Here is a 12,696-nt window from a genome sequence, read left to right on the forward strand (position 1 = left end):
ATCACAGTTATGAATGCATAACCTAGAGTTATGCATTTGTAACTCATATGTACAATCCCTACATTTTCATTAGAGTCACAGATATGTCAAAATGGGGAAAGTCCCCCAATATCTGATTTATTGGAGGCATCAGCTGCTGCAAGCAATGTGAGTCTGTTCTGCTGTTGACCTTGTTGAATGAGGTGCAGCAGATTGACCTTATCACCCTCTTACTGCCAGCAATCTCCAGTATGAGGAGGAAATGCCACAGAGATTTTGCTTCTGATTGTCACACCAAAGGTCACTGAAAGGAAGGGTGGAAATGTAAGTCTACTGCGTTCCAAATAATGAGAAAATAGACCTCTATCACTCAGCAGCTGTTACCTGGTAAGCTAACATTGGGCGGGAGGATGAGCCTGGATCTGGGCCGGAGTCGCTACTAAGTTAAGTATACAGTACTGCACATCTAGAATCTTGGCCAGCAGCTTTGACAGGATAGACTAAATCCAGTACGAACAGCACAAACTGCTGTAAGGAAATGCCCCACCAAGAGTGATTTGAGAGTCCATCATTTTCCCACTATTCATCTTCTCTGGAATGGGTATGATGCCTTTGCACTTGTCCATTCAAAACTGTTTCAGTATCGTTTACAATGGGGTGACAGTCAAATGGCCCTCTAGAAAATGTTGAACTGCAACGCCCCTCAATCCTAGCTAGCATAGCCAATGGTGAGGACAGCTGAAAGTTGTAGTTCAACAATATCTAGAGACCACATTATTCCCACCCCCACTTTACAGCTCAGCAGACCTTTCTGCCAGAAGCCAAACACAACTTTTCCATAATGGTTGGAAGAGATATTTTTGGTAAATGTGGAACCAAAAACCTCAGCTAGGGCCTCCCGTAAGCTAGTAAGATACAGTAGACCTGAAGTAGAGCTTCAAGGAATTGCCTTTGATGAAAGAGATGCAGGGCTTTTATTCTCAGTGTTTCTTTCTTTGCCAGTATTCCCATGTGGATCCCAAAGCAGGGAGTGGGAGTATTTCCATGGCAGATGTTACTTCTTCTCAACCCAGAAAGTTGTTTGGCACATAGCTAAGGACCATTGTGAAGAAAAGAATTCAACCCTGGTGGTTGTCCACAATGTGGCTGAACAGGTAAATATACTGGAGTATAAGTGCATGGAAAGAGAAACAAACAGTGGGCCCTTGGTATCCACTGGGGTTTGGTCCCAGGATTTCTCATTGATACCAAAACCCATGGCTGATAAAGTCCCATTATATACAATGGTGTAGTAAAATGGTTCCCCCTATATAAACTGGCAAAATCAAAATTTGTTTTGTGGTATTTTCAAACCGTGGATGATTGAATCTGTGGACGCAGGGCCCATTGATATGAAGGGGCAACTGTATAAACTTTAAGAAAGGCTTAGCAAAGGGATGGGACTCATTTAGAGTCTTCTAGATGTTCTTGGGCTTAAATTCCCAGCCATCCTAGCTAGAGATATTGAGAGTTGAAGTGCACCTTCTCACAGACTGTGATAAGTAATGTTGGGAGGTATAATCCAACAACATCTGGAGGGCAGTGTAATTCTCACCCTTGGCTTAACAAATCACCCACATTTCCCTTGTTTCAGCCATCATGGGGCATATTTGTGCTACTGATTTTAATTGGATGAAGTGTTGTTCCTCTTTGTAGAAATCTCTAAACAATTTACTGCCTTCTGGACAACTAAAGACCATAATGATCAGAGCGGTCTCCCTGAGTGACTTCCCAAACTGTATTTCCCAGAATTGTTTGTTGGAGGCCATGAAACCTGCTGTGTTAAAAAGCAATTTTTGGTGTTGAGCTACATAACAGCAAGATAGCAGGAAAGTCTCTGTTTTTCTCGAGGATGACAGCAGGGTCTCAGGATCACTTCTTGTTTTGTTTTGTCATTTTTTGTTTTATTTAATGGAATATTAACAATTACATAAAGAAAAAGTGAAAGAGTGTTATACATACAACACACACACACATATCTATATATCACAGATATAAAGAGAAAAGAAACAGAAAAGTATAATAATAGAAAGAATAAGGTGAATTTAAAAAAATCATTCAGTACTTATTATCAGTCCAGAACCTACCATGCAAGTGAATGGAACCCCTCAGGCTCCCTACTTGTAAGAAGCACCAGTAACAGGAAGCAGGGAGTTCTGCACATCCTGTACCAACTCTTTTAGAACCTTGGAGAAAATGTGCAGATCAGCAACAAATTTAACTCATAAACTACAAACCTATAATCTCTCTCCCTTTTATAAATGTCCCATGCAATGCTCCATTTGGTCTCTCTATTGGTTTAATGTACTCAGTCACCTCAAGAAAGCCAAGAGCTCTGCTACAACTAGGTTTATCCTAGCTGTGGGTCACTTGTGCAGTCAGGCTCAGATACACTTTCATTTATTTTTTATGATTTATTTCTCACAGCATACTAATTCAGTCCTCCTCCAAAAACACACACACACACACACAGAGAGAGAGAGAGAGAGGGAGAGAGAGAGAGAGAGGGGGGTCTAAATCCTGTTGTGCATCAATCCATTAGATTAGTGGAGTTTACCTATGTGTTGACTCACCATTCAACAATTGTTTAAATGGATCTACTCTTGTTTGGAATAGCCAACAGGATGTCAGCCATATACTGTTTGTAAATCAAATGACTGCTATAATCTATCTACAGATGGCATCCTGCTGAGCAGTTACATGTACATAATCTAGATTTACACCGGTTCAGAAGTCATGTTTACTATCATGGCAGTACTGACTGCAAAGGCCCTCCCAAACATACATTAACAACCAGCAGCCACATCAAGTGATGGAGCTCTGTTTTGCTGGCAAGCAGGGTACAGTAGGATGATGTTTCCAGGCCCTACTCACCAACGAGCAGCAATGTAACAATCTGAAGCAAGACCACTGTTGCAACATCTTGCTAACTGGAGATTACTGCTGGAAGGGAGCTTGTAACATCATTCTTCTGTGCCCCAAACACCAACAGAATAGACCTTTGTCCCTCAGTATGACTGCTGGCTGTTTTGGTAGGTATGGGGAATCAGGTCAGGAGACGATTCATAGTTAAACATTTGTAACTATGTACATGATGTACATTTCCATCAGTAAAAGGAATTAAAATAGGAGACTAAAGGTATGGTAGTTTTCAAGATAAGGTCAAGAGGAAGTCTGTCTATGAACGTGGGACACGGTGCCTGAATACATTCAATAGTGTCTGATGGCTTCCATATCTATGCAGTGATGAATTTGCCTCACATTTTAGTCAAAACTTTAAACAGAGACATCAAAAGTGCCTGCCTATTCCCAAAATATGTTTAGCACCTAGATAGCTGATTTAAAGTTTATACTAAACTTCAAAGCACATTCACACTTCCAGTAACATGGAACCTATGTATTCCTACTGTCTTTGTGTAGCATTAATGATCAAGGGCCAGCCAGTCCATATTTTCACTCTCTTTGCTTTTGTTTTGGCTCACAGAATTTCCTCCAGCTCCAAACCAAGGGTGAACGCTACTGGATCGGACTCAATGATTTGAAAGCTGAAGGAGAATGGCGATGGGTTGATGGCACCAATTACAGGACCAGCTTCAAGTAAGCAGCAAAGTGTGGACCAGCAGGCTTAGTAAACCTTTCAAGTCTTGTATCCTCCTGGTTTGGCCATCCAGGGAAGGTAGCAAGCATCAGGTTGGCTGCAGGCCCATAGCTAGGCCTTTAGGGGCCCTGGGGCAGAAAGTACATTTGGGGCCCCTATATTTTTTAATGTCCCGAGTCCTACCATGAGCCACAGGCACCATCTTGGCACACTGCCATTTACATGGGTTGCGTGGCGATGACGTGGTTCATGCGCCATGTTCAAATGGTGTGGCACACGAGGGACGTCATAGTGCCATTCCAGGGTGCTTATGGGGCCTCTGTTGCAGTGGACAAAGGAGCCACATATCGTGGCTCCTTTGGGGTAGGGTTGTTATAATTCTCTACCACCAAATAGGGACAAAATGTAGAAAAAATGTAGGACATTCAAGAAAAATGGAGGACATAACCGGCTAAAAGCCAAAACCATTATTAATTAAAAACATTAATATAAATGCTTACATTATCGAAATCTTGTTGCACCTCTGAGATTAAATATATCTGAGGAAGCAGACTTTAGGAAAGCTCATGCTGCCAACTTCTTTCTTTCAGTTAATAATAATAGAATTCAAAGACATGGAGATTCTGGAGCACCTCTGAGACTAAATGCATCTGAGGAAGTGTGGCAGGAAGCAGCAGTGGAGGAGAACAAAGATTCGATCCCTTCTTTGGGCATAAAAAGCCCATTGGGCTTGTCACAGCCTTAAAAGAAAGTGAAGGCAAATCCCCTCTGAACAAATCTTCCAAGAAAACCTTTGGGCAAGTCACACACTCTCAGCCTCAGAGGATGGCAAAGTCAAACCCTCTTTGAACCAACCTCCCAAGAAAACCCTCTTGAAGGCACACACTCATACACTTGCACACACCCAAGTCACCAAAGGCCAAGAAAACCCACTAGACAAGTAAGTCACACACTCTCAGCCTCAGGGAAACACTGGCAAAGGCAAATACTCTGAACAAACCAGGATGTTTTGAAATCCCTCATGGGCAGAAAAGTAGGACGTGTCCTGGATAAAGGATGTTTTGAGATTGCTCCTGGGCAGGGCTGAAATGTGGGCCTTATCCTGGATAAAGGAGGACATGTGGTCATCCTACCAAAAATGGAAGACATTTTGACATTCATCTAGGCCAGAAGGTTGAAACATAGGACACGTCCTAGAAAAGGAGGACATCTGCTCCTCTTACAAAAAATAGAGGACTTTTTGAAATTCCTTCTGGGCAGAGGTCTGAAATGTAGGATGTGTCCTATAAAAGGAGGCCAGAAAAGAGTTAAGCCTTGAGCTCTGGGCCCCACAATGTACTCTAACTCCCAGAATTCCATAGCCTTGAGCCAGCAAAAGAGTCAAACCTTGCTATCTAGGCCCCACAACAAACTCCAACTCCCAGGATTCCATAGCTTTGAGCCAGAAAAAGAGTTAAAGCGCTGCCAAACCGGTTATTTCTCCAGTATGGATGCAGCCCTCACAAATTGGCGCCACTCCTCCCGTCCCTCCCTCTCCTCCTCCTCAGCTCCTTTTTGCCGGCCTGGCACCTCCTCCTCAGGCCCCCCCACATGGCCACCACACCAGTCCTGCCTTCTCTGTTGCTGGGAAAGGGAGGCCGGGCTAAGGAGGGAAAGAGAGAGAGGCATTTGCGAGGTGAGGGAAGGCGGCGTGGGGCCCCCCTTTGGCTGGGGGCCCCAGGGCGGTGCCCCGCCTGCCCCACGGTAGCTATGGCCCTGGTTGGCTGACCCTCTGATCTGAAATGTTTTACAACACCTTGGTTGAAACGAAATCTGGTAACCCAGATGGAAGCAAATACAGTGCCACCACACCAGGATTTCCTACCAAGTTAAGGTTCTGAGGGTGAGAGGAGAATGAGTGTTGTTTGCTGCCTTTGAGTTGATTTCGACTCATGGGGATTCTGTGAAATGAGACATCTCCATGAGCCTCTATTTTCAGCATCTTTCTCAGTCTTGTAGGTTCAGGATCATGAACTCCCTGATTGAGTCTATCAATCTGACATGTGGTCTTCCTCTCTTTCTACTGCCTTCTGCCTTTCCCACCATCACTATCTGCTCTAGTGAAACATGACTTCTCATGATGTGGTCAAAGTACAATAGCCTCAGTTCAGGCTTGAATTATTCTAGGACCCAATCATTTGTCTTTTTGGCCAACCATGGTATCCTCAGCACTCTTTTCCAGCACCTCAGATGAGCTGATTTTCTTCTTATCCACTTTCTTCACTGTACAGCTCTCACATCTGTACATGGCAATGGGGAATACAATGGCTTGGACAATTCTGACTTTAGTGTTCAGCTGTGTACCTTACACTTCAGGATTTTGGCCATAGCTGCCCTTCTTTCATAGCTGCCCTTTCCATTCCTAGTCTTCTTATTTCTTGACTGCAATTTCTATTCTGATCAATGTTTGATCCAAGGTATAAGAAGTCTTTAATTATTTTGATTTCCTCATTGTCTAGGTTGAATTTATGTATATACTCTATGGTAATTATCTTTTTTTCATGTTTAGCAGTAAGTCTGCCTTTACACTTTATACAAAGGCATGCTTCCACATGACCCCTGTTGTAGATTTTGTTTTAATTTAGTCAATTAAATTGGGGGAAGAGATTTTTTAAAATATCATTGACTGGTTCTGCATCTTTTTATTTAACTTTAGCGGGGGGGGGGGGGGGGGGTCTTCCCAGAATGACTCACTCAGTCACTTTGCTGACTTGGTCCCCATACAGAATATTCTATGTACCCATCTCTCTGTGTTATGTGATTGACTGATTGCTTTAATAATGGGATGTATTTATTATTATAAGGGAATTTTAACTGTTGTGTTGGTGGGAGGGTAAATGAGTTTATTTTATATTGTTGTATTTTTATGCATATTGTACACTGCCTCGATCCTGATGGAGAGGTGGGATATTATTATTATTATTAATATTAATATCCCACCTCTCCATCAGGATCGAGGCAGTATAGTATCAGTAGAGTGGTACATCCACTCTGGGGGTGCATATACTCTGTGCAAATAATGCAATTTGATATTACTTTAACTGACATTGCTCCATCCTACAGAATCCTGGGCTTTGTAGTTTTATGAGGCACCAGCACTCTTTGGCAGAGAAGGCTTAAGACCTTGCAAAACTACAGCAAAGTGGTGCAAGCCACATTATTTCTACAATGTTGATGCACCCTCCATTTCAATGAGGTATCCAAGGTGATGAATCTATTCTGGGTATAGAGTTCTGCACCTTGAGCAGCACCTGTAAAGTTCAGCCAAACCCCAGAGTCAATTCACCCCACCAATGACATGGATGACACCAGCCCCCACTTAACTTGACGTGCCAGAAAATGATTCAAAGCCATCTAATGTGACAACCTGCAGACACTACAGATTTTGGGGGGATCTGGTCAGTGCCCGGGTAGGAAACTGCTTGGCAATCCTATTTAAACTGCTTTGAGTTTCATGAAGGAAGAAAGGGGGGCTATAAATGTAATAAACAAGGAAATAGCTGTGCTAAAGTTACTAATAGAAAATAAAGGAGCACATAGCAGGAACAGTGTGGATGTGCTTGGGGACTGAGGATTTTACAGTTTGAAAAAAATATATGAATATTCTTGCTATATGTCTGACAGAATAATGTCACCACTCTTCTAATTTAGAAACTGGAAAATGGGACAACCCACTGACTATGAAAGAAATGAAGACTGTGCTGAGATCAGTGTTTCTGGAGAATGGAATGATGAGAACTGTAACAGAGATAACTTCTATGTGTGTGAAAGACCTTTACCTTCCTGAAGATTGAAGAAAAGAGAGAAGCACACTTCCACACATTAACAATAGGTTTGCGCAAGGTCATCATAAGTCAGAAATTGATTGAAGGCATACAACTACAACATATGCAGAGACAGAATACTGCCCCTTCCAGTGCAATCCTATCCATACCAATGCATAAGTAAACCTAAAATGGTGGAAGTACAGCCCACATCTCAGAATGGGCATGTGAGGGGCATTTATTTTATCTTGGAGGCACGGGATCTCCAAACATGGTGGAAATGTCCTTCACACACACATCTTTTTTTATTCTTCCCCCTACCCCAGCTGGGGTGAAGATAGGGAGTCTTCCAAGCAACAAGGCTGTTTGGAAGTGACGTTATACTGTACTGCTTAACCCTAGGCTGAAGCCACTGACAGTCACTTCTAAAACCACTTTGTCACACTTGCACATGTTGTTGCTGTTGTTTCTGACTAATGGCAACCCTAAAGCACCCCCATCACAGGGTTTTCTTGGCAAGATTTGTTCAGAGGAGGTTTGCCATTGCCTTCCCCTGAGAGTAAGTGACTTGCCCAAGGTCCCCTGGTGGGTTTCATGGCCAAGTAGGAAATCAAATCCTGGTCTCGAGTCGCAGTGCAATACTCAAACCACTATGCCATGCTATTATTATTTTTTTTGGTTATTTAAAGTAGATACAAATCCATCAGTTCACACATACACAGGTGCAAGTGTGCATTCACCCCTGATGCAGCTGTAAATATAAATCTGTAAATCGGAATAAACAGGATGTGACTACTTGGGTACAATTAGGTGACCTGTAGGAATGGCTGCAGACAGAAGCCCTAATCAGGGTTTCTTGGTCTTGTTACATGACACATCGGGGTTAGATTGGAAGGCCTTTGCCTTCCTTTCCAAGACTATGATTCTAAAATGCCATTTAAATAATGAAAAAAAAATCTTCGAATTGGAAGAGATGCCAAGAGCCACCCAGTTCAACTTCCTTCCACAGAGAAATATATTCATCTAAATGACTCCTGAAGATTGTCCATCCCACCTCTGTGTTAAGACCTCCAAAGACAGAAACATCAGCACCGTCAAAGACAATCAATTCCACTGACAAATAGGTCGTGTGCTGATAGGTTAAAATGTTTGGCTTGTGGTGAGTGTTTCAAACTCAAATTGCTTGTGATATGATGGTATGTACCAACTCTGGGTCTACCAATGCAAAAATGAAGAATGTGCCATAGAAATTTGGATCAACCTGAAAATTGAGGACACATCCTACAAATGTAGGACTCAGTATAAATCTACACCCTCTCATGGAAATGGTTTCACATATTTTAAGAGATGTCCTATTGACAATCCAGCAAGTTTACTCTCCCCTACAAATTGGGACACCGGGAAATAGACTCAAAACACATGAAGAGACATTCCACCTAACCATCACAAAGAACTTCCCAATGGAAAGAGATCTGGAACAGAAGATGTTTTCTTTGAGGTGGCAGAGCCTCCTTCTTTCCAGGTGATTTCAGGGATCCTGGCTTCCCATCCACCAAGACAGTTTCCACTCAGGCTCTTTAAATGACACCACCAAGTTTCATTGGAAGGCCCTTGCCTTCTCTTCTGACATTCTCATTCTAAAATGCCAGTTAGACAATGAAAGAATCTTAGAATTGGAAGAGATGCCAACAGCCACCTAGTTCAACATCTTTCCATGGAGAAATAGATCCACCTAAATGACTCCTGAAGATTGTCCATTCCACCTCTGTTGAAAGACCTCCAAAAACGGAAACAGCAGCACTGTCGAAGACAATCAATTTCACTAAGAAGAAATAGGTCTTGCGCTGATAGGTGAAAACGTTTGGCTTGTGGTGGGTGTGTTTCAAATTGAAATTGCTTCTGATGTGATGGGCTATTCCAACTCCGGGTCTACCAGTGTAAAAATGAAGCATGTGCCCTATACATTTGGAGCAACCTGAAAATGGAAGACACATCTTACAAATGTAGGACTCCCTATAAATCCATACCCTCTCATGGAAATCTCTTCACATATTTTAAGACATGCCCTATTGACAATCCAGCAAGTTTACTCTCCCCTACTGCACCAACTGGGACACGGGGAAATAGTCAGGAAGTCCCATCTAATGTTGAGCTAGAATCTCTGTTTCTGGAGCTTGCATCCATTGCTCTAGGTCCTGTTCTCTGGGGCAGCAGAAAACAAGCTTGCTCCCTCCTCAATATGACATCCCTTCAAATATTTAAACAGGGCTATCATAACACCTCTTAACCTTCTCTTCTCCAGGCTAAACATCCCCAGGTCCCAAAGTCGTTCTTCATAGGGCATGGTTTCCAGACCCTTCACAATTTTAGTTGCCCTCCTTTGGACACGCTCCAGTTTCTCAATATCCTTTTTAAATTGTGGTGCCCAGAACTGCACACAATATTCCAGGTGGGGCCTGACCAAAGCAGAATAGAGTGGCATCATTATTTCCCTTGATCTAGACACTATAGTTCTGTTGATGCAGCCTAATACCTCATTGGCCTTTTTAGCTGCCACATCACACTGTTGACTCATGTTCAACTTGTGGTCTACTTGGACTCCTAGATCTCTTTCACATGTATTCTCATTCAGGAAGGGGTCCCCCATTCTATATCTATGCATTTCATTTTTCTGCTCTAAGTGCAGTATCTTACATTTCTCCATGTTGAATTTACAGTGGACCCTTGTTATACGCTTGGGTTTAGTTCCAACATCCCCCGTGGATAACAAAATCCGTGAATGCTCAAGTCCCATTAAATATAATGAAATAGCAAAATGGTGACCCTTATAAAAAATGGAAAATCAAGGTTTGATATTTGAAATTTATACTTTTTTTTTAACATTTTCAAACTGTGGATGCTTGAATCTGTGTATAAAAAAACGTGTATAAGAAGGGCCGACTGTAATTTTGTTAGCTTTGGGCCAGCTTTCTAGTCTGTTCAGGTTTCAATTTTGATCCTGTCCTCTAGGGTATTAGCTATTCCTCCTAATTTGGTGACATCTGCAAATTTGATAAGTATGCCCCCAATTCTGTCATCCAAGTCATTGATAAAGATGTTGAATAGCACTGGGCCCCGGACAGAGCCCTGTGGGACCCCACTGGTCACTTCTCTCCAGGATGAAAAGGAGCCATTGTTGAGCACCCTTTGGGTTCGGCCAGTCAACCAATTACAAATCCATATAACAGTTGCCTTTTCTAGCCCACATTCTACAAACTTGTTTGCAAGAATGTCATGGGGAATCTTAGCTGAAGACCTTAACTCTAACCCTAACCGTAACCCTAAACCCTAACCCTACTCCTAACCCTTACCCTAACCATAAATCCTAACCATAACCATTAACCCTAACCTTAACCCTAACCCTAATCCTTGTGAGCTTGGGTGGATTTCTAGACTGATGCCTTTGGAAACTTAAAAGACTCTACAAAGATACACAGTTCCAGCCCTGCCTTTCTTGGTGTTTTGCAAATCCCACTGTACAACTCTGCTTGTTGGCAGTACAAATTACTATGCGCTAGGGCACTTTATCCTTTACAGGGCATGGCAAAAAGCATTCTGGGAAAAGTGTTCACCAGCTCATAGAGACTTGTGCTATTTTGTACCTTTCCATAACCAAGGTTGTACGGTTGCAATATCAGCACTGTCAAGGCACCATGGACACAACAAGATAGAAAGCACAAAGTTGTCACTTGTAAAAAAATTTATATAAAAATAACCAAACTAGTGTCTCAACTGTACACCAAGATTTTTCCCCCCCTGTCACAGAGCATTATGACACCAGGGGCTGTTAGTCTGGGCTGGGTCTCAGACCCTCTTCTTAAGGACAACCCAACACCATCACCTCCTCACAGCAGATAGAGGGTTTCCTATAAGGTACCGATTATTCAGAGAATAAAACTTCTCTTACATAAATACATAAGCTAAGGCCTCATTTGCACCGTTTTCTTAAAGGAAGAGGTGATGATGGCAGGATGAGCAAACTCAACCATTTCCATATTGAGCTCCCCATGCCACCAGGAGTGAAGTTTACCCTTAGGCCTTGCCACAAGGTATGACAGAAGAAGCAAATCCCACAGCTGAAATCTCCACCCTCAATTCGTGAGGGGAAAAGCTCTTTCTTCACACCATGCTCACATCCGTTGCTCTCTCCCCAACAGCCTCTCCCTTTCCCCACCCCACACACCCCAGCTCTGTCTATGCTCTCAACAGGGTCATAGTTCATCGCGGGCTGTGCTGTCAAGAGGGGACTGGAGCACATCAGTGTTCCTGGCTTCACTACTCAGCTCCTGCTGTTCCTTCATCTTCTGGGACTTAGCCCGGTCCCAATCAGTTTTGACGTTCTCATTATCCCACACCACAGAGGTCTCTGTGTCACTAATGTAGCCATCATCACCCGTGTAGTGCGTTGGGTAGACCAGCAAGGGTTCAACAGAGAAGGCCAGCAGGTTCCGGTTCTCAAAGTGCTCCATGTACTCGGAACTGTGGGGAGAAGATGCAGAGTAGAGATGAAAAGTTTTCCAATTGCTAACCATATAAACTACCTTAACTGTTCAAAAATGGAGGACTTCCTGGGAGCAATAGTTGAATCACATTTAAATCCAAAGCTGTTTTCATCATACTCTCTACCTATGTTCTGTTTTCGCTACGTCAGAAAGATGAAGCTTCATACTCTTGAGAAAAGAGTAAATTTCAGAGAAAAGACATTCAAAAAGCACAGAACACATTCCGCAGAAAAATATTTAAAGACATGGCGTTTGCTCCTTTAAAAGGATGGCAATGTGTAGCTCTCCAGATGCTTATGGGTTGCAACTCCCATCCTCCTCCAGCACTTTCTATACTGGGTAGAGTGCAAGAGACTTGGCCTGCAACAACAGCTGGAGAGTGTTAGCATACTCTACACCTCTCTTGCTGGATATGTGGTTTCATATTTGATAGCTAGTGTCAGGCATGTTTTCAAAAGTTCAGTAAGGGCTTTGGAACACCAAGAAGGTACACATGTGAGAAAGTACATTAACCTGAGGATGTGTGAGAGACATAGATGGTACTAAAATAAAAATTAAATATGTTTGCTGCTCACTCCAACCCTTTATCACTTTTATGTCCAACTCATGGTGTAGTTACACTGTAAAAATAATGCAGTTTGACAACACTTTAAATGCTGTAGCTGGATCCTATGGATGCCTGAAATTTGTGGTTTTGCATGGTCTTTAGCTTTCTCTGCCAAAGATCACTGGTGCC

The 12,696-nt window shown here is 42.7% G+C and overlaps 2 protein-coding genes across 3 annotated transcripts in view; one reads left to right on the plus strand and one right to left on the minus strand.

Annotated features, from left to right (window-relative positions):
* Positions 1 to 7,988, plus strand: part of LOC121920820 (hepatic lectin-like) — a 12,721-nt gene extending 4,733 nt beyond the window's left edge. For both annotated transcript variants that reach the window (XM_042448037.1, XM_042448038.1), the window contains 3 exons: positions 982 to 1,133; positions 3,503 to 3,615; positions 7,307 to 7,988. In XM_042448037.1, the coding sequence (XP_042303971.1) occupies positions 982 to 1,133; positions 3,503 to 3,615; positions 7,307 to 7,442 (401 nt within the window). In that variant the 3' untranslated portion in view covers positions 7,443 to 7,988. The remainder of the gene's footprint in view (positions 1 to 981; positions 1,134 to 3,502; positions 3,616 to 7,306) is intronic.
* Positions 7,989 to 11,123: 3,135 nt separating this feature from the next.
* The window catches only part of COLGALT1 (collagen beta(1-O)galactosyltransferase 1), a 29,717-nt gene continuing 28,144 nt past the window's right edge, over positions 11,124 to 12,696 (minus strand). Inside the window, exon 12 of the mRNA XM_042452159.1 lies at positions 11,124 to 11,937. Within this exon, the coding sequence (XP_042308093.1) occupies positions 11,670 to 11,937 (268 nt within the window). The 3' untranslated portion in view covers positions 11,124 to 11,669. The remainder of the gene's footprint in view (positions 11,938 to 12,696) is intronic.

This window comes from Sceloporus undulatus, chromosome 2 (assembly GCF_019175285.1).
Source record: "Sceloporus undulatus isolate JIND9_A2432 ecotype Alabama chromosome 2, SceUnd_v1.1, whole genome shotgun sequence".
Lineage (NCBI taxonomy): Eukaryota > Metazoa > Chordata > Lepidosauria > Squamata > Phrynosomatidae > Sceloporus > Sceloporus undulatus.